The 24,137-nt window shown below is 37.8% G+C and overlaps 1 protein-coding gene across 1 annotated transcript in view; it reads left to right on the top strand.

The window, feature by feature from the left end:
- MYO1B (myosin IB) overlaps positions 1-24,137 on the top strand; it is a 100,629-nt gene that overhangs the window by 51,583 nt on the left and 24,909 nt on the right. Inside the window, 11 exon segments of the mRNA XM_009559817.2 lie at positions 5,448-5,546; positions 5,832-5,935; positions 6,105-6,252; positions 6,927-7,045; positions 7,802-7,888; positions 8,221-8,286; positions 19,253-19,357; positions 20,086-20,148; positions 20,799-20,999; positions 23,068-23,294; positions 23,733-23,933. Of these exon segments, the coding sequence (XP_009558112.1) occupies positions 5,448-5,546; positions 5,832-5,935; positions 6,105-6,252; positions 6,927-7,045; positions 7,802-7,888; positions 8,221-8,286; positions 19,253-19,357; positions 20,086-20,148; positions 20,799-20,999; positions 23,068-23,294; positions 23,733-23,933 (1,420 nt within the window).

Genomic DNA, 24,137 nt, shown 5'->3' with positions numbered 1-24,137 from the left:
CTGCCCAGGGAGGTGGTCGAGTCGCCTTCCCTGGAGGTGTTTAAGGAACGGGTGGATGAAGTACTTAGGGACATGGTTTAGGGAGTGTTAGGAACGGTTGGACTCGATGATCCAATGGGTCCTTTCCAACCTTGTGTGATTCTGTGATTCTGTGATTCATCGCCTCCCACATGGAGCAGCAGTAATGAGTAATGATCAGTTTTTCTCACTAGGCTGGGAAGTTTCTTGGTTACATCCCTTACCCGGGCTCCTGAGAGGCAGCAGACTTCCCTGTGAGTGGGGTCTGCTCGACATATCGGACCCTCTGTCCTCTTCAGTAGAGAGTCTCCTACAGCTATGGCTCTCCTATTGGTCTTTGTGCCAGTCATAGCAATGGAGCGTTTACGTCATTTTGGTATCTGACCCTGCTCTGATATGCATCACAATCTGATATGGGTCCCACAATAATACTTGTAAGCCTTAAATTTTCAGGTTTCACCTAGGATTTTCTGCTGAAAGATACCAACCTTTTAATTTTCAGGAGGTCTTTTCTAGTCTGCCTAAGCTCTTCAGTGATGTAATGATTAACTAGGAGGCAACAGCAGTGCAGGTGAAGTACAGTACATGTAATGCCTGCTTTTGAAAAGGCACAATGTACTTAAGGTCTAAAGAACAGATGATTAAGAAAGAGCCCTCTTTTACTAGCTTTTCCAACTTCAACATGGAAGAAACCTACGCTTATGTAAAGCAACAAATTTTAAGTTACCAAACTGATAATGATAACTTTAAAACTTATTCTTCTATACAGCTTGCCTGTTCGTTTTAAAAGATGAAAGTAATTACCAGCTTAGTGAAAAATGAGCAACCCAGGCTGCTGATTTTAGGTATGTGATCGCTATTAGTAAGCTCCTTTGCTCAGGGAAATATTACACAAGTTTTACAAATAGTCATTATGGAAAGAGATACTCATTCTTGTTGATTCTTTTACTCTTAACTTGTTATGACATCTCTGTTGCTATTTCAGTTACTGCAGTTGCCACTGTTCAGGCAATTACCTTGCCTAAATTAGGAAGTGATTAAAACCAAAATCCCAACAAACAGTACTAAACATTTTGATTAGTTCATTTTAAAACATTGTTTATCTCTTGGGTATTCAGGATTTAACACTTAAATTTGTGCAATCATTGTTTTTTCACTGATTTTGTTTGATACAATTATGTATCATTTTACTCAAGAGAACATTATCATAACCTTCATGGAAGTAATGGAAAAAAATTCCTGAGAAGCCACTACTGTATTTTCTTTTTCATCAGTGACTTCTTATGATGACAGCTGAAGAATGAAGGTAGGAAAATATAGGAAAATAAAAACATAATTTAATATGACATGAGTGTAGAGGTAAGCTTCTGTGACTAAAAAATGGTTGAATAGTTAAAAGGGGCCTCGTGAGGAGACTATAACTAAAATAAACTTTTGCTGGATTATTCAGAATGTACCAAGACAGCATCATTTTCTCTTTGTAGTGTTTACTCATTCCTTTCTTGAAGGAATTTGTATTTAGAGAAATACAAATATCCTGAATTTTTCTGCATTGATCAAGTTCATGGGTCAAGTGACTGAAAAGAAATCATGTACACTTGTACATTACCATTTGTAGAAGTATTCAGCATCAATTCCTTTTTTTTTCCCTTTCATGTTGAGTTTAGTTGAATGGTTTAGCTTACAGAGGTCTCTTGCATTTAAACCAGTGTTATCTAGGAATAGCAAATAATCTTCAGAACCTGAGGACTGTGGCTCGATTTTTAGTCATCTGAATAGGTAGATATTCAATCAATATGATTGAAGAAGTGTTTCCAGGGTGGACCTTTTCAAAGCAATTGAATTTTTACAGCGGATTTGATACATGCTACATGTTAAATGTTTCAATTCAACCAGAAGCATTGTTAGATAATGCAGGAAGAACTGCTAATCCATAAATATACCATATGTAGTTCTGTGTGTTCTCTCTCGTTAAGTCTGTATAGTTCCTATACATAATTTATATAGACTGTGTGACAAAATGTAACATAAGGAGAGTTTTGGGGCTTTTGCTTGTGTAGGTTTTCATATAGATAAACACCATCTGCCCACACGTGCCACTGTAAACAGACCTACCAAGTGAATGCATGCAGAAATCAGATGTGTCTGTGCATTTTCTCTTTCGACTATTTGATCTACAGAATTTGTAGTCATCTGAAAGTTAACGCAAGTCACTGGTTGTGCAGTAGTTGCTTTAAAGAAAATACATTTGGTTGATTTGTTAAAATGCTAATGAGGGCAAACAAAGGGAAGAAGTTTTCTTAAGAGTAGGGCAGATGGTCTGGATCTTCTCTACCAATCTGATTTCAGTCTGCATGTGAACAGAAAGGGAGAAAACAGAGAATGAGTACAGCTTTAAAAAGAATAAGTAGCGGCTGCTTTGTTAAGGTAAATACATGATTTTCTGCTAGCAATTGCTTTGTGGTGCTTTTTTCCTCAATTACAAAAGCTGAAAGAATATGGAATATTTGGAACATCAGAAAGCCAGCTTTTAACTAGTTAACTTTGTTGTTTCTTAAAATATATGAACAAGATAATCTGTGTTGAATAATCCGAGACAGTTATACTTCTAACATAACTAAATTGATATATATTCAAGAAACTGCATTAAATCTGCTGAAGACTTACTTGTAATTAGAAAAAGGCTTACATACAATATTTTGCCAGGTTATGTAGCTGAGCTTTTATGACAGAATTTGAGTGAAGTTATATATAGAATATTTTTAAATCAAAGTAAGCCAAACCACTTTGCAAACTGCATTGCTTCAATATCCTTTGAAAATACAGCCATTTCCTGAAGTGCATGTAGCCACTGCAGGAGCCGAAGTTGTTTATTTCTTTGAGATTAAATTTGACTGCAGTTCGCTCCAGCACTTCACTGGGGAACATCCACAGCCAGCATGACTCTGAACTGCCTGGCGCTCACCTTGAGTTTCTCAGCCCAAGTATTAACACTCGGATGGTGGATCAGCCTCTCACTTTCAGTTACGAATTAAAAACTAGAGAGGATCAGGTATCTGACAGGCTAAATAGGATGACTTTGAGATTGAACCACAGTTCAAGGAGGGGAGCTCCAACCTTAGGTGAGGTCAGAGGTATAGAGTTTGCACACTAGGCTGCTGGTGAGAACTGTACTTTCTGGTCTATGCCTTTCTGACATAGTGCTAGCTGTCAGATGTCTGTCATCTGTAAGTTTAAAAAAAATGAAAAAAAAATATGACAATATAATTGAAAAAGTTGAAACGTGTAACCTGCATCATCCTAAATATGAGCTGCTGGCAGTATGTGACAGCCACTTGTTTGAGTGTATCTTGGGTGTACTTTCAGCAGAATCTGCAAAACTTCCAGGTGCTGAAACAGGGCCACCTTTGGAAGGAAAGGGACTGTAAGGTTATTGAGTTATAAAACCATAAATGTCTATTCAAACACGCTAAAGTTCTGATGTGGTCACACAACATATTAGATGGTGAAGAGTTATTTGTCTTCTTACAGTCTGATACTCTGGTTGTTGGGGGCTCTGTTCACTGTCACCTGCTGCACTGGTTACAGTTCTTCTTTTGGGCAATTGCATGTTCGTGGAATAACATTGTTCAGCTGGCCTGTAAAATATTTGAAACTTGTCCTACTATAAGCCAACCAGAAGTTCAATAATACTGTCTGAATTTTGTTATTGTTGTCACTGTCTAGTTGTTAGAGCAGAAATTAATTTTTTAATCTGTCTGGCTGTAGTTTATTTGGAGGAGGGCCTCCTAAGGCTTGTATAATTTTGTGGGTTGAAGTTTGGTTTTTGGTTCCTATTCCAGCAGAAGGGGTTTAAGCTTGTATAATCACAGTGGGCAACACAGGCACAACATGCTACCTGTAGCTAGTAGAAGTATGAGTACACTCCATTGCACTCCTGCTTGCCCCTCCATTCATGGAACAAACCGCAGGGCAGATGCTCCCTCTCTGGCTAAGCCTGGGCGTGCCCAAAACCGAGTGGAGTCCAGAGGCTTCAGCCCAGTGCAGAGGCATCTGCTCCCCAGCTGCTCTGCGTGGCAGGGCTGGAGGGTGGCACTGAGCACCTACTTTGACTTTCTGAGTTGGTAGGACTCAGTAAGCTCAGTTTCAGCAGAAATGAAAATCTGAGGACGGATACAGTAGAATATACATCAGATAGTATAGCAGTCAAGCAGTGAAAGTCTTTAATAACCCCATGTGTCCTTAAATGGCTTGGTGTTCCTTGTGTTTTATTTGTGAAAGCTTGATCTCAACTTTGTGTCAGCTCTTCTGAAGCATCACATCCAAGCTGTGGTACTTTCCCTTTTGAAGCTTTCTTCTTGTGTGAGTGCAGCTTACAGAGGACTTAACAAGTAAGAGCAAGTTGTGCTGGGCACGTAGCGGTAGGGGCATGGGGCACTACTCTGCTATGCACTTGGATGTGTCTGTGTTCATGTAACTGAATATATATGTGACTTAAGAGCACACTGGAAACTGCATGTTCGCTATTTGGAAAAATGGTGTGGAGCCCTTGTGTGTCACTGAGAAGAAAAGGGAAAGCATTTTTTTGTGTACAAAAGTGGTGAGTGATGCCAGTACCTGTTCAGAAGTTCTAATATTGCATTCTCTTCCCTTCTCATGGTGCACCGGGGACCACAGACTTTCAGTGCAGTACAGGCTGAACAGTCTTTGTATTGTCACCGTTATAGTCAATATGATGTGGAGTCTAAAGTTTTGCATCGTATTACAATTCAGTCTGCTTGTGCTCTCTGCCTGGATTCCTCCTCTGAGGCTGAGAAATGTCTGTTGCTAATGGTGGTGGACAAACCAATCTTCTTGTCAAACTACTCAATCAGTGTAGTGATGCTTTTCCATTTCACTTTAAATGCCTTATGATGGAGCTTCTGTTGGTCCCATTGGGAATTATTTCATAGTCTGATGCACCTGAGGATCACAGAGTGCTACATGATTATGCAGTTTAATTTATTTCTTTATTTGGCTTCCCAGTTTCATTTACCCATCTTTCACGTGCTTAACCTTTTAACAGTTCAGTTCTTTTCAAAGCTTCACCCGTACAATCCTTCTTGCCAAATCTTAATTTTGTGGTGGAACTATAAATCGATTGACATCTTTTAAGCACATTGACTCCCTGACCTGAGTTTTCTTTGCAGCTCATAGACTGCAGCATTTTGAAGTGTACTGGGCTTACAGCTTGCTCAAATAATTTATTTGAGAAATATATACTAATTTGACACATCGTGATAAGATTTGTGCTTACTATTTATCATCTACTAATTCACTGATGATGATATAAAGCAACGAAATAGAAAATGATGGGGGATTATATTCGTATTAAAGTGTTTTGCTCCAACAATCCTTCCCTGACCGGTGAGATTTTTTCGTTTGTTTAGATCTGCTAGAGAAGTCTCGTGTTGTTAAGCAGCCAAGAGGTGAAAGAAACTTTCACATTTTCTATCAGATACTGTCTGGTGCCTCAGAAGACCTCCTCTGTAAGTGTTGCCCTAATGCCCTTTTCAGATATGTCTTCTTTATATTTAATGTGCTGTTCCATGCGCAACTTCTTTTGTGGGAAATGTGATACTGATTAATTTTTCAAGTTGTTGGTAGTAGTGGCAATAGTAATACCTGCAGTAAATATATGGTTTGGCACTATCCAGATGTCCAAGTTAGAATTATCTTTGCAATATATTATAAACAGAGAAGAAAACTAGTTCTGGATAAAGACCTTCTAACAAGAATGCTGTCGCTAAGGATGTTTTTATTTGTTTTATTAGGCAAACTCAAACTGGAGCAGGACTTCAGCAGATATAACTACCTGGGCCTTGATTCTGCCAAAGTGAATGGAGTGGATGATGCTGCAAACTTCAGAACAGTTAGAGTAAGAAGTAACAGGGGTTCGGCGTAAACCACCAAAGGGCTCAACAGTAATGTGGAGTTCTTATGCCCTTGGTCTGACTGTTCATGCTTGGCTGGGAGGGCCATCTTTTCTGAGTCATTTTCAGTGTGCTACACTTTTTATCCCATCATCTTCTCTGTATTCTTTACAGAATGCAATGCAGATTGTTGGTTTTATGGATCATGAAACACAGACTGTTTTTGAAGTGGTGGCCGCTGTTCTGAAATTAGGAAATATTGAATTTAAGCCTGAATCTCGCGTGAATGGCTTGGATGAAAGTAAAATCAAAGATAAAAATGGTAAGATAAGTTAGTGATGAGAGGAAAAATACCAGTTTGTTTGGAGTAATTATTATTTTTTTAGTTTCTATAGTCATACAATATCCTTACAGATGAAGTAAATGAGATTATTTGAAAAAGTCAGCTGTGGGCAAATATAGGTTGAATTCTGTGCAACTTTAGTTGCTCTGTTTGAAATTCCAAAAATGTTTCTTCTTTTTTTTTTCCCACTTCATTAACACTTTCTTCTGAAATGTTAAGTGGTGCTGTGCATTTCTGTAACTGCTTGGTTGTTCTGCAGTGGAGTCTTTTAGTTCTTTTGCAGCAGGGTATTTTGGAAGGATCGGATTCCTTTGGTCATGTTTTTGCAATTGATAAATTTTGAAAGTTCGTTTATTTTCATTTGAAGGTTTTTCAACAGGAAAAGTAGTCTGTGATAAATGGGAGAAAAGGTTCTTCATAAAAATAACCAAACAGTGCTTTTAAATCTAATAACTCTGTTTCTTCATGTTGTGCGTATTTTTAGAAACTTTGAATGGCAGGATAGCAGAGAGAGAGTGTGGAGGGGGGACATGTTTGCTGAAGAAAGCCGGTTTTGGGAAAATATGAACTACTTAAAACCTAATAGTTTTGGGGAATAAAATGCAAGAATATTAAAGGATTCATTATATTTACACTGTTCTTTTTCATGCTAGAACTCAAGGAAATCTGTGAGTTGACAGGTATAGACCAGTCTGTATTGGAAAGAGCTTTCAGCTTCCGGACAGTTGAAGCCAAGCAAGAGAAGGTTTCAACAACACTAAATGTGGCTCAGGTAAAAAGCGATTCTGATTTTAAAGGAAAGAATTGATTTAAATGGCAATTTATTGTAATTTACTGTAATTGCCCAAATAAAAACTTCTGTAGGCTGTACTGAATAAAGCATATCACTAGCAGGGTTTTAATTCAACAGTTTGTAAATGTTCAAATATACTGAGTGTTTTGGTTTTATGTGTGAATTACCTCACAAAGATGAGGGATAGGAAAATGTTGCAGAGAATTAAAAAATGAAAATTTCTGTACAAAATGCATGTTGAAAGTATAGTGGCAGACTGTTTTCATTTAGAAGAACCATTTTAATTTCATGTGGGTTGTACACCTCAAGCTGCTGAGAAAATTTTGCTGCCAGTTTATCTTTCTGCAATGCTGCAGAGCCATCATGGTTGCAACCTGTGTCTCATCAGCCCAGGGCAGCAGGAATGCGGTTTCCCTGACCGCAGCTGCTTGCGTCCTTTTGCTTAGGATTAGGAGGGGGGATGTGAGTCTTCAGAGGGTATCCACATGTGGAGGAAATGAGCACCCTGATTGTGGCTGCTGTTCCAACCAGCCCGTGGCCAGGAGGGCAGAACCACCAGCAAGTTGCCGATGCCGCGAGAATGTCCCAACACCCTGGTCTGGCTCCGGCACCTGCTTAGGCAGAGCCACTGCTGCCTGAGCCATTCTCACTCTGTTCATAACGTCTTGTGCAGCAACAGAAAAAGTTTGGGATTAGCCCAGCATTTGTAACTTTTTCCTTCTTTCTGCTGTTCAGGCTTATTACGCCCGTGATGCTTTGGCAAAGAATTTGTACAGCCGACTGTTTACTTGGCTTGTTACCAGAATCAATGAGAGCATTAAGGTATTGTTGTTTTGTTCCAGTAAAAAAAAAATCCATAGAAATCCTTTAAATTAAAGTAGACATTAAAACTGTATTTGTGGATTTCATTTGTCATGGTTGTACAGTGTTACACATCGTACGGGAGAATAGTTATATCACTGCTCAACAAATTACTGTCTGCTCTGTTTTTAAGCTTGTGAAAATAGTTGCGTTAACAGTATTTTAGGAAACCATACTTACATTTTAGTTTACAGAATTTGACAGACTATTTATGAGATACATTAGTTTTCTTGATTCCCAAGTATGAAACGTACAGATGACTGATTCAGTGTTTGGTTTTTTTCTTGGCAAAGGCACAAACAAAAGTGAGAAAGAAGGTAATGGGGGTGCTGGACATCTATGGATTTGAAATTTTTGAGGTAAGACCTTTATATGATAAACATTTAACATGAGAGCTTTTATTAAAGCTTGATAGACAGTAGTTCATGGGTGTGTAATCAGACTACATGTAATTTGAATTAAGTGTGTCATTTCTGAAAAAAAAAGCCCCACTAGAAAAGCAAGGTGAAGAGAGATGTCCTAGCATGTCTGGCAAATGAACAAAAAATTTATGAAAGCCCAACTTGTGGTTTTATACAATAGGTAAATAAATGTTTATGATGGGTATATTTTGTTGTGACATATGTTCTGAAAGAATAAGAGAAACTCTAGCAGTGTCAGTTCTGCCCTGAGGCATTTTGTGGATGCCTTTGAACAAGTCTTATATCCTTTAAAAACCACAACAAAAATGATACTTTTTTTTTCTTGTCAAAATTTTATTGCATTTCATCTCAGTTCACTTAAATAAATATTCTGTACTGATTCCTAGCCAACTATCTGTGGTTAACTGCTGTTCGTTTATGATAGTATTTTTAGACTGGTGGTATTATGAAACAAAAACAATCAATGAAGAATTTTTAATTGAGTTAGAGAACACCACAGAAAGGGAGTTTTCATAAATTTTACTCTATGACAGTTTATTTTAAGAGATTTATAGATCCCAGTTGGAAACTGTACATAGTGTTTAAACGAGAAACTCAGTCAGAGAGAAAAATCAGTACAAAACTTGCAGCCTTTACCCACTTTCCTACATCCTTCCTAAAAAGGCAGGGACCATGTTTAAACTGTGTAGAAGACGGGAATAATCCAGATGAGTAATTATAGATGGGAGAGCAGTGTGAGTTTTATTTCAGAAGCATGACATCAAAGCATGTGCGAATCAAAATACCCCTATGAAAACCAAACTTGATACTTGCTTCAAGGGTTAACTAAGCTAGGTTGTGTTGTTTGCATTAAACATAAGAGCATAATTATGAAAATATATTGCAAGTGTTCAGGTGGCTGAATGGAGATCTGGGTGCCTGGAGCTGGTCCTTAGTGTGCCTTTAGAAAGGTGGATGCTGGAATGGTACTGCTGGCATCTTTGAGCAGTACTCCAGTTTTCACTAGCTCTTTCTTTTATCTTTGATTAAGAATAAAGATATAGGGTGAGGTGGGAGACTGAACCTTCCACTAATGCAAGCTAACTGAGTAATTGTGTTTGTGGGTTGGAGTTGCAGAAATGATTTTCTTGCATGTAATTTTCTTGTTTCGTAGGAGTTCAACATCTTAGAAGGTCATAAGTGAGTAGTTGAGTACAGGAGGTGTACCTTTGCAGAAAATGAAAAAGCAAGGCTCTTTTCACTTACCTTGCGTATTGAATTACAACACAGCTTTCCTGATTCATATGAACTCAAAAGGTTGAAAAAATATGGATATTATTGTTGATGCATTTAAATGCTGTGTACTGGTTCTACTGGAAAAGATGGGAAAGATTTGGCGTGTGACTTGAGGATCAAATTCTGTATTTCCAATACTACCCATCCTTGTTTTTCCAGACAGGTTAATTATATAATCAGAAACTGCTGGCTTATTCTCAATTCAATCAAAATCAAAGATCTTCTTTCAAGTCAGAAAAATAATTAGTTTTCCATGCAGCTCTAGTTGGAACAAAAGATGACCTTGTGTCACAATCCTTAAATTGAGTAAAATAATTCTGTAATGATCACTGTATAGGCAAAATATAGTCAGTCTTGTGGTCACTTGAATGAATGTTGTGTAGTGAGATCAATTAAGACAATGCCTGCCAAATGTTTTTATGTTGTATTTTCTAGCAAATGATTGAATCTCACAAAAATTATTAAAGAACTTGAGAAAATGCTTACAGAAACCCCAAATATTGTTGAGAATTTAAGTAACAACTTCACAGAAAATTATTTAAAGTTAATTATATTAAAGCGATCGATAAATGATGAAATTTAACACTGTACGATGCTGTAACTCAAGTAAAGTTCACTAATATCTAAGATTTATATCATTAAAAGTATAGTGGAATTTGGAGTGTTCTGCTGTGTGGTACATTTGTAAACTCAATTTACTAACATGGTACATTTGTAAATTTGAAATATTGGCTGAGGTATACCTGATAGTAATAACAATACCCATCTAATCACAAATTAATTAAAACCTCTGACTAAAAATGTGCAGTTCTCTTTTGAACCTAATTCTTAAGTCAGATTTTGATTTTCATGTCTGTTCTTGTAGAACTAATGTGATCTCTGTGAAGAATGTTTTTGGCAAAAATTAGTGTGAAAGACTTCTTTATCTGTGAACTTGTGCATTTTAAATTTGTAAACTGTTTGACATGCTGAAGGTACAAGGGCTTAGTGTTTCTGTTCAGGAATGAGATAGGTTTATTGTTATTGCATGTTCTTTGACCATAAGTGTCCTTGTACCTTGGATACAGAATGTATACAAAAACGTAGAAGGTGTAGTAGGAGTTTATAATATACTTGTTAAATATTTACACAGGAAGCTTAATACCATTGAAATAAGCAGCAAGATACGTGTTTACTGAAGAGTGTTTTGTTTTCAGATGTTTTTTTTCCCCTCCTCATTTAATATTATGTTTATTGCTCAGGATCACTGAAAGAGTAAATTAATTATATTCTAGTTTACCTGCTTTGCCCTGAGGTCCTCACTTAAAAGTTATTTGAATACTTTATGGACTACTCTGCTTCCACTGCAAATACATTAGTTTGCTCCAGATTTTTGAGGTTTTTGTTTCATAATGGGCAGGGCAGGAAATATTTCTTAGGCCCCGTTCCTGTTTAGGACGATTCCTTAGATCCTTAGTTCCTCTTATAAGAAGAGTAAAGAAATGTAGATTTACCCTTCTGAAAGATCCTACCGTTCACCTTCTGATGACAATAGCTGTCTTGTTCTATTATATGCAAATTGCAGCTTATATAAATGAGATAGTTTTTTAATTTGTTTTTGAAAGATTACTTTATTTGTTGTCCACTGTAATTTCTACAGTTTTCTGTAATTTAAGCTGAAGCTAACTTACAAATTAACTGGAGGTTTCTTGAAACTTAATGATGGAAAGATAGTGAAGCATTGATAATGCTGGCATACACTCTGCAGTTGGGTTTCCACTACCATTTTTATCAAGCACAAACCCCATTTTTCAGACAAACCCAGAAGCTATCCAAGAAAGCAGATTTAAGGACTGAACTGTTCAAAAATTCAGATGAGAGAATTTAAGTCTATCAGTAATTCTGCACCTTTGTGGGTTTGGTAGATATCAACAGCAAGCTTGGCTAACCAATCCACAAAATAGGTGCTGTAAAGCTGTGTTTATTTTTTAATCTTTCTATGTCCTCTGCGGTAAGCTATATGCTGGGACTGAATGTTTGGAAAGTGAAATGCTGAAGTTTTGGATATTTTTGTGTGTATTGTCTGTTGGCAAGGATTTAGGAACTAGGAGTAACGTGCAGGCTATAGGACCAGGTTGGTTGTGTTAACACAAATGGTTTGAAGCCTGACAGTAATTGTTCCAAGTATGTTTATCTGCGTTTTTGAGTGGCTGCATGCGTAGTCAATCTGCAGTCTAGACTGTGATTTGAAATTGGGCAGAGACAATGATTGGTGACACTGGGAATTTCAGAACCAGCTTGATTGCAGACTTCCTGTGGTAGGTTTATAGCTGATCCCATTTGATTCCACCTTTGATTCTGTATTTTTGGGAGAGGAGAAGCAGTTTCTGCCTCTCTGCAAAATGACAGGATAGATTTGTAGAAGGGGTGGGATATATGCAAAAGAAATGAAGCCTGTAGAAGACAGATGATGGAAGGCCTGGCAGGTTTCAACATTTAATTTTCTGTCATGTACATTTCCTGTGTAGGTGAGGGCTAGGACATGTAAAAATGAATGTCATGCAGTAAGTGTGAATATTTTGTCCTGCCTAGTCTTCAGAGATAAAAATGTCTGCCTGTCCTAGTTGGCTTAAAGGCTTTTTTTCTGAATTTTCAGGTGTCACTGTATAGCTAGTCCATATAGTGAAGATAATGATTTGGGCTGCCAAACTAAGCTTATTCTTGAAATTTGCCAGGCCCTGAGAAGACGGTTTGAGAGTACAAATGCTTTCTGCACAGTCCCTTTGCAGGGCAGTTTGTTTCACGCATTTTAACTTGATGAGAAGGGGGGTGTGTTAGGCATATAGCTGCAAAAGTAAAGGCTGCAGAAGCAGGAAACTCTTTGCGTTTTGACCTGAGGTGATATGAATACCATGTATTTGGGGACAGCATCTGACCAACTCCTTTGGCTCTGGGTATATGTAAAGACAAAGTAGTATCCATCTTATTCTGCATAGAACCCAGTAGTAAATTATAAAAATACCAACAAAAGAGCCAAACAAGCCACCTGGCAGTAAAAGCAGGTCCATTTTTCACAGTCCATGATGCACTTTTATAGTGCTTTTATTTAATTGTGGCAATTAGCTTATTTCATACGTGTAGAAGTCCCTTGTAGTGATGGAAAGAAGCTTGGTCATGTTGAATGTACAGCTATAAGTAAACAGTCATCTGGACATTGATAAAATGCTAATGTTTTTATTGAGGGAATATGCTAGAAATATTAAGAATGTAGTTTCATTATATGAACATATTCATGGTTGTGGTAATTACCTGTTTCTAGAGGGTGGTAAACAAATAAGGAAGGAGTAACATTGAAAATAACCTTTCTGAGATGTGTACGACATGGAAAAAATAAGTAGGTGTTTTCACTTTTACCATAAACCTATATGACAGCTTGGTCCAGCTGCTGAATAGTTGCTTTGTCTTTTTCAATCTGGTTCATTACATGAAGGAAAATACAGTTGCACAGCATGCTGAGCTCTGAGAGATTGCTGCTGGCCCAGACACTCCCCTCTTGCCCCCACTATCGAAGGATTTCCTTTTCAAAATTGTTCTACCCTTTTCTGATACCCATCAGCATATCATATAGTGGCAAGTGGCTTTGCCAAAATGCGAGTATTGCCCAGTCTAGTGTGAAAGAGGAGAACTCAGTTCTTAATCTATAATTGATCAACTACATCTGCTGGCAGGTGTTGTGGCAGAGGGGAGCTTTACAGAGGGGAGCTCTTGGTTGGACTCCTAGGTACCTACGGAGATTTTAAAATACAATTAAAGCAATAATTTCTTTATGTGCTCAGAAGCAAAGGTACATCCCAGGAAGTTAATCACCATTTAATTAATCACATTATAATTTAAGTACTTAGAGAGTCTTATTTTACAGAATGTAGGGTTGTGAAGTAAATCCCATTGGCTGGCTGTTTCAGCTGAGGAAGTATTTGAAATACTAAAGCAAATATACTCAAAAGCTCTGTTTTAGGTTGTGAGAATAACGTTTTGCCCTACAGCAGCTATTCTGTCTTAGTAGAGGAATGGAGATGATTATATAGTAGGTTCTTGCCTATTTGTAATTCCTGTTGTTCCATGACTGTAATTTATCAGGCTGAGTTTGTTGAAGTGATTGTACCTGGGTTTCCCTGTGGATCACACATGCATTGTGTGCACTGGATTTTCTGCAGTTTCTTGCCCTTTTAACTACAAATTTGATTCAGACCCAGTGTCCACAGCTGAGAGCAAGATGGATTTCAGAGTGCCTGGTTCTCTACCAGTGTCAGTAGCATCAGTGAGAAGAGAAGCTGGTTGTTCTACACAAATATGGAAAATGTATAATCCCCAAAGCTTTGGCATATGCCTTTCTTGCTTCAATTGGATACACTGAAACATAGTTTGATTACATACATGTGTAATATTGCTAGTTAAAAGATATGCTTCTGTGGCTCTTTGCCTATAGAGAGATTTGCACAGAAGCACGGAGATTATTCTTTATTACTTGAGATATTTTTAAATCTCGTTAGATTACTCGAATGTTTGTCTATGTAAAGAGAAAAGTAAGGGATAAATATTTATAACATCTTCACTAACTTTGCAAAAAATTTTAAAAATATTGTAACTGGGTCATGTGTGGCTCATTGCTCTCTAAGATAAAAATAGCATGTTTTTTCCATTTTATTTAATGTGCCTTCCCCATTTCACTGATTTTCATCTCCTAGCATTTATATTAGATTCATTTCATAAACTCATATCCTTCTTTGGTCATTCATAAAAATCCCTGTCCCCGAACACCACAGCAAGATACAAATTAAATTTGCTGGTTGGTTTCACCATTCATTCCACCATTCACCTCAGTGAAGCAAGTATGTTGGTGTTGTATCATCATCACTTCTGCCATCTGACTTTTTCTTTAGGATCCTCAGTAGTAGTCTGAGGACCTGGTGGAACTGCCTGGGATCACCTGCCTATGGTAGGAGGAGGTCAGAGACTTCTGGTGCTTAGAGTTGTGTTGATGTTGAAAAAAGTTACTTTCTGGGGCTGTATGTGTTAGAGCAAAAGTATCAGTCTCTGTATGTCTTCCCCCCCATACCGATCAGAAAGTTCATTTTACTGGCATTAGTGCTGTTCATTTCAAGTTTCATGACTTGAAATGTTGACTTTTTTTTTTTTAAAATCATGCATTTCCTTTAAATACTTCTTATGTATTGTTTAGTTGTATGGGTTTTTTTAAAAGGTGCTGCTAAATGCCTTTTTGACAGTATGGTTGTAGGCTGAGCGATATTTAGATTTTTAAATTTGCTTTCAACAAGAACTGGTGTGATGAAATACTGAGAAAGAAGAGGAAATATTGAGAAACACCTTTTATAGATGTTGTACTGGTGGTACAGCAGAGAGTACAACAACATACACTTGATTTGGAGAAAACAGTGGAGTGGACACATGAAAATGAAACACTTAAACTAGGACATTATTAGGCAGATAGAAGGTAAGAATTTATTACTACGTGCTAGTATAGAAAAGTGCACGGTTTTCAGTTTTAAGTAGGTATCTTAGTTGCCTCGGTATCTCTGGAAATCACCAAAATCTGGATACTCAAAAGTGAATTTGAATTTTCTAAGTGGGAAGAAGGTTAGGAGGTAGCTGGTTTTCATAAGAATATACACCTCTTTCATAAGAATATACGCTGTTTCAGATGTTTTATGTTCATAAATCTAATGCAAGAAATGACACTCAGTATCAGCATATGGGGACATCTCTGCCTAAGACTAGTAAGAGACTTTTAGCCTCTAATTTTTTTATCGGTACAAAAAAAATTTATTTTGTCTGTTTGCTATTGTATTTTACTGGTATAACAATGCATAAGGATAGGAATATCCATATATTTTTTGAGATGATTCCATGATAAGCATAACAGAAATCTTCCAAAGAAGAAATTAGGTAGAATGTTAAAGAATGAGAAATATTTTCCTTAGACGTTCAAGCACCTGTATGCGATTCTTGTAATTGGAGTAGTTCAAGACTAGAACTTTATATCTTTATTCTTTATCAACCCTCAAACTACTGGGCATTAGCCTGGCATTTCATGAATAGCAAGTTTTTGAACTCTAAAAAATTCTGCTCCATGGAAAGAATACAGTGCTTACATACAAAAGCAGATTGTACTGTTGTACTCACTCAGGTTGCTGGAGTCAAGAATAAAGCTGTATGATCAAGGTACCATTATGTGTGAAGTGAAAAACATGGTGAAGTAGACTTTGATTTTGCTAGTGAATTTTTCTACTTGTCTAAATTTACTGTTGCACCTGATAAAAAATTGAAAGGATAAACTGCAGATGATTGGTTGATCTATATCTATAAATGTGACATGACTTTAGGCCTATCTCAGGTGACATTCTGTTCTGAGACTGGGTGTTTTGTTTTTTTCCTTTCCCAAAGGTTATAGTTTGTATTCCACAGAGATTTCAAAGAGATAGTTTGTAATGCTGCTATAAAAATGCAGGGATTGAAGTGATGCTTTCAATGTTGAAGTAGCAGAATTACAGCCTGGAAGAGAAGCTGACAGTTTGAGAAGTGTCAGTCTTAGATTTTTTTTTTATCCTAAAATTTCCTAATGATATTTGAATTTACTAACTTTTCCTGAAATATTGGGTCTGACTGTGTTGCTTCTGTGTTGGTCAAACCCGTTTCTGTTGCTTAATTGGACTGGTCAGCATAAGGAGCAAGTACAGTTGGGTCCTTCCAGCTTGTTTCTCCTGAACAGATTTTAGTGATGTGCTATCACTGACATTATCGATTCTCTATTTCCTTCTAAAGAGCAATGTCAAAAATCCTTTAGATCCCCTCTAGTTCTGTCATATGAATTTCTAGGAGTGTTTCTCAAAACCTGTAAAAGGGAACACTACTTTCTGAAATGTATTTAATTTACTGGATGTCTTCTGGTGCGTTCAGAGTTAAGTGTTTTGAGAATTTCAGTAATTCCAAACATTGTTCTCCATTTTCTTTTCTGTAATTAACTCTTTGCCTTTTGCTCTGTATTATACGTAAAGAACAAAATTGCTGTTGCTCTTCAGTGTTGTTTTTTCCTAGAATAGCAATTTTCAGTGGCTTGGCAATATCAAATAGAATTTCATAGCTTAAAGTGAGTGATTGGTGAAGAACTTCATGGCTTTTGGTTTGTCTTTCTTTGGCAAACCATAAATATCATAAATACATAGCAAATCAGGAAAGCATCTAGCAATTATATTTATTGTTAATGACCTTTTAGTTAGATGGTTTAGCTGGATTTGCAGTTCAGTTTCCATTGTCCTTTAGAGAAAAAGAATGTGTAGAATATGTGAGTGGTAAGTCCTGCAGTCCTTGTAATTGGTATATTGTGGTCTTTTCGAGAAACAATCTTTCTGTGTCATGTGACATGTGCCTGTCAGAATGATGCAGAGTGTGTTTTACCCTTCCACTTTGACAAGGTGATGTGTCAGTTGGGGTATTTTTCTTCAGACTCCAGTATATCTAAAGTGATGGCCTTATCTGAATGTGTCAAGTTAACTTTTAGTAATTCTTCCTCCAGCACACCCTCCTTCTTCCCCCATTCTCCCTCCCTTCACTGACATGTGTGTACTGAAGGTTGTGTATATAGCTTTTGGAGACAAAAGATACATGGTGATTTAGAGATGTGACAATGCAAGAATGCTGTTCTGTGTTACACTGATGTGGCACAATCTCTAGGTTTATTTGATAATCTTTGGATAGTACCTGAAGATACACTCATCTACAAAGAAGTAGTGAGTTATGTAGTACATTTTCAGTGATGTGCAAATATGAGTGTGATAAAAAGACTGATCTATCTGGTATGCCAAATAAATGTTAATAGATGTACATGTTCTGTGTTTCTATAGAAGTAGTATAAGTACTGACTACAGCTTATGTAATTTCTTTTTGCAACAGAATGCAGTAAGTATGACACATTTGCAGTGCTGATTTTGGTGCATGTAAAATTTTAACTTTCTCATCTAGAACTATGCAAGTTTTGCAGTTTTGATTCATAAATGTAATTGGTGTGACATCTAGAGCTGTGCAAGTTTTGCAATCTCTGATAATCGGTGTGAGGGGCAGAGTTTGATGTGGCTGAGAAAGTTTGGTAATCGTCTATGCTTTTGCATTACCTAAAACTAAAATGATAAAAGTAATCTATGCTACCTCAATATTTTCTAATCTGCTTGTGTGTTTTTAATCTTATTTTAGCAACCAGATCCTTAATTTAAAACATTTAAATGATAACAGTTGCCCTTAGTCATAAAAAAAGTGTAACACCATAGCTTGAGCTTCACAGGTATTGTATAGCAGACTTATTTGATGGCGTAAAAAAGCGTAGTGGTCCATTCTGTAAATTTTCAGGTTTTCTAAACAACCAAGGTGTTTTTATTGACTAGAAATTAAAAAAAGCAAAAAAAAAAAAAAATGAGGACGGTGAGGGGACCCCACAGCCACAAAGCTGAGAAAAGAACAGCGGTAGATATCCAAAATTACTGTTGATTGCAGTTATTTCTGCAGATATATGTATGGAATTCTTATAATATTAATGACATTTCCAAAGAAGCTGCTGTTCCCTTTTTCTTTGAAAGTGGTGTTTTAAACTAGTCCTCTGAGTGGGCACCTGGTGTCCAAACTGCACTCATTTAAGATAACAGAGATGAAGTGTTGAACCACAGCTTTTGTGCTGCAGTCCTGGCCCTGGTGTTGTGAGCAGTAAAACTCCAGTTGACTTGAGCGCAAGGGCTTTGCCTCTGGTATTTCAGAGCTTGCTGCAGCTGATGCTCCCGTGTCCTTCTGGAAGTGTGCTGTTGTAATGTTGCAGTCCTGCTCCCGCAGCAGTCCCACAGAGCAGCTGTGATAGAGTAGGCTGCTGTGGCTGCAGTTGCTGAGCAGCCTTCCCACTGCCTACTCCTTCCTCCAGGGTCTGTGCTGTTCCCTGATCCCTTCTGCAAAGGGCCACATGCATGCTTGCTCCCTTGCTCCTTGAATTAGCCTTTTGAAGGATTTTTGTTTGATAAAGTTTTATTTCAATTCCCATGATTTCATGGGGCAATTACATGAGAAGTTTGTTGGCAAGAAGGAGGTGGGTTGACCTTTGGATCCAATAATCTCTTAACCCAGGCTCAGCTGCCACCAGAACAGCAGCTTAGGCCTCATTCTGTAGTGAAATAGGATACTTTATTTGCTACTGAGTGATCCTGGTTGGAAAAGAACTAATGTTACTATCATAATTTTATTTATCAGGACCTGCAGGTGACTACACATGGGAACAGATTATTGCAGGCAAAACTATCCTTTGTTCCCTGACACCACAGTCCTTATGACTTGTCCCAAGGAATCCATATACAGAGGCATCACAAATATAAACCTACCTAGTTTTTGTCCCTCCTAGTGGAGAAAGGCTCAAGGAAGGATTTGGTCTAAAATTTCCGAACTAATCTCATTCTCTATATTACCCAAGCCATCACATTGCAAAACTGGAAGGAGTAGTTAATAAAGCAGCTTGTTGACTTGCAGCTGCTGCAGTAACTTACTCCAGGTCAGTTCCAGGGTGTTTACACAACAGCAAATGCAAACATGCTTTACCTGACAGGACAACAGCTTTGAGCAATTCATTATCAACTACTGTAATGAGAAGTTGCAGCAGATCTTCATTGAACTTACCCTCAAAGAAGAGCAGGAGGAATACATTAGAGAGGTAATACATAATGAATCTTTCCTTATCATCTCCTCTCCCCATTTCCCTGTAATGAAGGCATGCATGCTGGAACTTCTTTTCAGGAGACAGAGTCACTTTTTGACCATGGGTCTGACATGGAGCATGTTTGTATAGGGCTGCATGGTAGTTAGATTAAGAAAAAAGAAAAGTTGGTTTGGCTTTTGCTTTGTGTTATGAGTTGTCCAGGTATAAACCAGACCCAACTCATATTTGAAAAGATGGGAATATTAGGAATATCTGAACAGCAGCCAGAATCTAGATTTTTCAGATAGTCTCATCTAAATTTAGCCCTCTTTCTTCCTCCTATTAAAAAAAAAAAATAGCCAACAAAGAGCTTAGAAACTTTGTTCTCAGATGTTTGCAATGAAATGGGCTTAATTCCTTGGAACCAGTTGGAGTGTGGGCAGAGCATTGCTGGGACAGGCGGGATGGTGGGAGGAGCCTGGTGTGGGGCCAAGGGAGTGCATGGGAAGCTGACACGGGTGGAGGAAAGGAATGGAGAGTTGCTTTGGCAGCTACTCCAGGACAGTCATTGTGCACCGATAATGTTAGTAGTAGATGATTGCATTTCTTTTTTTAAATAAATAAAATGTTTCTAAAGATATAGAATTAAATTAAAAAGTAGTTAACTGGGATATAATATAAATTGCCTAGATGTAAAACTGCCTTGAATGTTTTCCTGTTCATACTTTTTTTTTTCCTTACAGGGGATTGAATGGACTCACATTGAGTATTTCAACAATGCTATAATTTGTGACCTAATAGAAAATGTAAGTTATAGTCAAGAATCTCCCCTAATAATCTTTTCATGCATGGATTGAATTTAGGTGTAAAGTCTGTATGCATCCTCACACACTTTGATTTTATAGAACAAGCCATTCATTGTATTAGTCATCTTAGTTTGTATGATAAAAGTTCGTTTTATGATTTTTTTTTATAAGACTATATGTTACTTTCTTAGAAATGTTCAGCACCGCCTATGCAAAAAGAAATCACCATGACCACAAAGCCCTTAAATGTTCACATTTAGTGCTGTTTTCAACAGCAGCTGTCACATGCTGCATTATAAATGATGTTTCTTTTTATATGGAAACTAGAAAACTCAGTGACTTGTTGCTGAGTGCTTTAAGTGCAGAAAGTACTTGTAAGAGGACTTCCTATGGACTTAGTGCAGCAGGAAAGACAAAATTCCTTAACAATCAGAAAATAACAGTTTTTAAATGTGAACATAAAGTGTTTACTGGTTTTACTCATAAACTGGCTACTTGCAGTTAAGTTGGAGTTTCTTGAGTAAATGGCATGAAATTCCAACATGAAGTTCTTGGTAGCAGAGGTCAAACAGGAGAGAGCGGTCTTCTTTTCATGCCTTGTTGGAAATGTAATGGAAAGAAACACTAAAGCTCTTGTCTTGAAACTTCAGAACCAAACTGGAATCCTGGCCATGCTAGATGAAGAATGCCTGAGACCGGGAACTGTTACCGATGACACTTTTTTAGAAAAACTGAACCAAGTCTGTGCCACTCACCAGCATTTTGAGAGCAGGATGAGCAAGTGCTCCCGGTTCCTCAATGACACCTCCTTGCCTCACAGCTGCTTCAGGATTCAGCATTACGCTGGCAAGGTACCTGGTGACACAAGGAGTATGTGGTATTCGGAGGGTGTTGTTACCTGTGTAAGCCTAGGTTTGGTATAATGGGGGTGCTCCTTGTTTGTTGAGTGATGTTACAGCAATGGAGAATGATTGCTTGAGTCAATATTTGATCAAAAAATTCTGACCTGTCTTTATCTTTTCTATCTTAAGCCTCAAATTTGTGATTTAGGCTGGAAGGTTTTCAGACATATCATGCAGCTTTAGTTGAAATCAAGGGTGGTACTCCATTCAGCAAAGCAGAAAGATGTCTCACGTGCTTTGGCAGTGAACTGCTTCTGCTGCTATGTCTCTGGAAATGAAAATGTTGTTTAGAATGACAAAAATTCACACACGTCTGAAGGCAAGATATTTTGGAAATCATATTCTTTGTGACTGAACTTGCTGAAATCCTTAGTCATGTTGATGAGAAAGTAGAGTTTTTGTACATTTGAAGGAACTGAGTTTATTTTGACAGTCTGTGTGCTTAAACAGATGGAAGAGAAAGCTATACAGAGGGCTTGCAAGCGTATTTGCTTTTTACAACATAAGCAAATGAATTTACATGAATAAATATAATTCTGACAGGGTTTTTTGTGTATAATTCAGTGTGACATTGTATTAATGGAAATAAAAATAATTAAATTTGTAAAAAGAAAACTTACTAAAAAAGTTAAAAGGTGTAGGAGTTGAAACTACACATCTTGTTTGACTCTGTTGAGCTGTTAGTTTCACAGGAATATTTGGGAAGTGTTTAATTTTGCTAGGACTGTTTAATACTTCCCTATTTTTTACCATTTTATCGTTCTTACAGTTTTGAACAGCTGAACAATATGTTCATTCAAAATAGTGCTGGAAATGTCGTACTTTCTGCCTTTGAGGCAGCAATTCATTAACTATGTTATGCATTTACTAAGAATATTTTGTAATTGCATATAACCTAGCAGGGTTTAATACTTAAATACTTCTTTGATTGTCCAAATTCAAAGTGAATTGAAAATACCCCGGTGCTTTGAGAAGGATTACAAAGAGGCATTGCTTAATAGACAGCAAGGGTCTTCAGTTGTTAGTGGCATTCACTTACCCAGTAGCCAGTGAATTCCTCCTATTTTGGGAGGAATGTTATTTCTCCATCCCCAGCTGAGAACATTTTGATCTAGTCACTGGACAACAAAAGTCTGACTCTCCTTCATAAGTCCATATGAACAGGTTTTTTCAGTAGTGGCATTTATCACACCTATCAGAAATGGAAATGTGTACTGAAATTAAAATGCTGCCCAGGTTCCTAGTCATTTGCTGTTGTCTAAAATATGACTATGTCAGTATTATTCAGTGTTCTGTGTACATAGTACATATCTACACAAAACTGAAAAATCTTGAAGCTGAAGAATCTGTACTACCAGCCACATGAGTTGTCACAATTAACCAAACTAAATTTCCTACCCTCAAAAAATTAAAAAAGCTGGTAGCAATCTGAGATCTACATGACGTTTTCCTGGATGCCCCCTAAGTCTCCAGCTGCAGGACGGAGCTTTGCATTCACACTTGTTGTCATTGGACTGTTTTCCTGGTAGAAGTCCTTTAAAATAACAGTCCCCTGAGGATCACACAGGTAGCTGCTGTGATGTGAAGAGGTAGTATTTTGTATTTTGTTTTAGTTAGGCAAATAATGCAAGCATTAGTACTTTGAAGGGAAAAGGTATTTTGCTATTATGATTCAAAAGAGGGGGAGAAAATGTTTTGCCAGCCAAAAAGGGACTGTTTCTGGGCAAGTGGTGGTTTATCAGAGTTATCAAGGAATAAGTTTTTTTTCCGTTTCAGAAGCCAGAATTAATTAGCACAAGGACTTACTAGTTGTGTGAGAGAATGTATCATTCTTAGGAAGCTTGACAGAAATTTTGTCCAACGAAGTCTTCCAGATGTCAAATTTAAAAGGAAGGCTGAAATGTCTTTAGTTTTGTATAGTAAGAAAGAAGGAGAAATCAATTTCTTGGTTCAGTTTTGAACTGGCCTGTGCTGTAGTTCAAAACATGCTCTGATGAGACTCTTCTGTATCATCTAGGTTATGTACCAGGTGGAAGGATTTGTTGACAAAAATAATGATCTTCTGTACCGTGACCTCTCCCAGGCCATGTGGAAGGCCAGTCACTCTCTTATCAAGGCTTTGTTCCCTGAAGGTAACCCGGCTAAGATCAATCTAAAGAGACCACCGACAGCAGGTTCACAGTTCAAGGCTTCAGTTGCTACCCTGATGAAAAATCTTCAGACAAAAAACCCAAACTACATTAGGTAAATTACCCTGTGAGAAAGCTTTGGCAAAATTATGCTTTGCGAATAGCAACGAAAACGTCGCTATTTAGGGATAAGCTGTTGAAGGGCAAGTAGTGACAGGATGAGGGGGCGTGGCATTCAGTTGGAAGGAGGAAGATTTAGGTTAAATGTTAAGAAGAAATTCTTCACAATGAGGATCGTGAGGTGGTGGCACACATTGCCCAGGGAAGCTGTGGCTGCCCCATCCCTGGAGGTGTCCAAGGCCAGGTTGGATGGGGCCTTTAGCAGCCTGGTCTGGTAGGAGATGTCACTGCCCATGTCATTCCATGGCAGGAGGTTGGAACTGGATGACCTTTAGGGTCCCTTCCAACTCAAACCATTCTGTGATTCTTTGAATAATAGTTGTTGACACATACAATGCTGCAAACAAGCGTCACTGTTCATTGCCCTTTCCAGGTGCATCAAACCCAATGACAAAAAAGCTGCACATATATTCAATGATGCCCTGGTGTGCCATCAGATCCGCTACCTCGGTCTTCTGGAGAATGTCCGGGTCAGAAGGGCAGGTTATGCATTCAGGCAGGCATACGAACCTTGCCTGGAAAGGTACAAAATGCTGTGTAAGCAGACATGGCCCCACTGGAGAGGGCCAGCCAGGTAGGAAAACATCATTATCCTTACCTGTCCTTTTCCAGTGATTGGAATAACTATCTTCTGCACTTAAAAGTATTTGAACAGTAGATTAAAAACTAAGCCAATGTGGCTCAAGTGTTTTATGTGTGTGTTGTTCCTTAGCATCTTGTTCCAGATTTTGGATGAGTTCACTCACTGGGAAAGCTATACTTTTCAGCAGGCTAAAAA

Source organism: Cuculus canorus, chromosome 6 (genome assembly GCF_017976375.1).
Source record: "Cuculus canorus isolate bCucCan1 chromosome 6, bCucCan1.pri, whole genome shotgun sequence".
Classification (NCBI taxonomy): domain Eukaryota; kingdom Metazoa; phylum Chordata; class Aves; order Cuculiformes; family Cuculidae; genus Cuculus; species Cuculus canorus.
The sequence above is the reverse complement of the archived record's forward strand: the minus strand, read 5'-3'. Positions and strand labels throughout refer to the sequence as shown.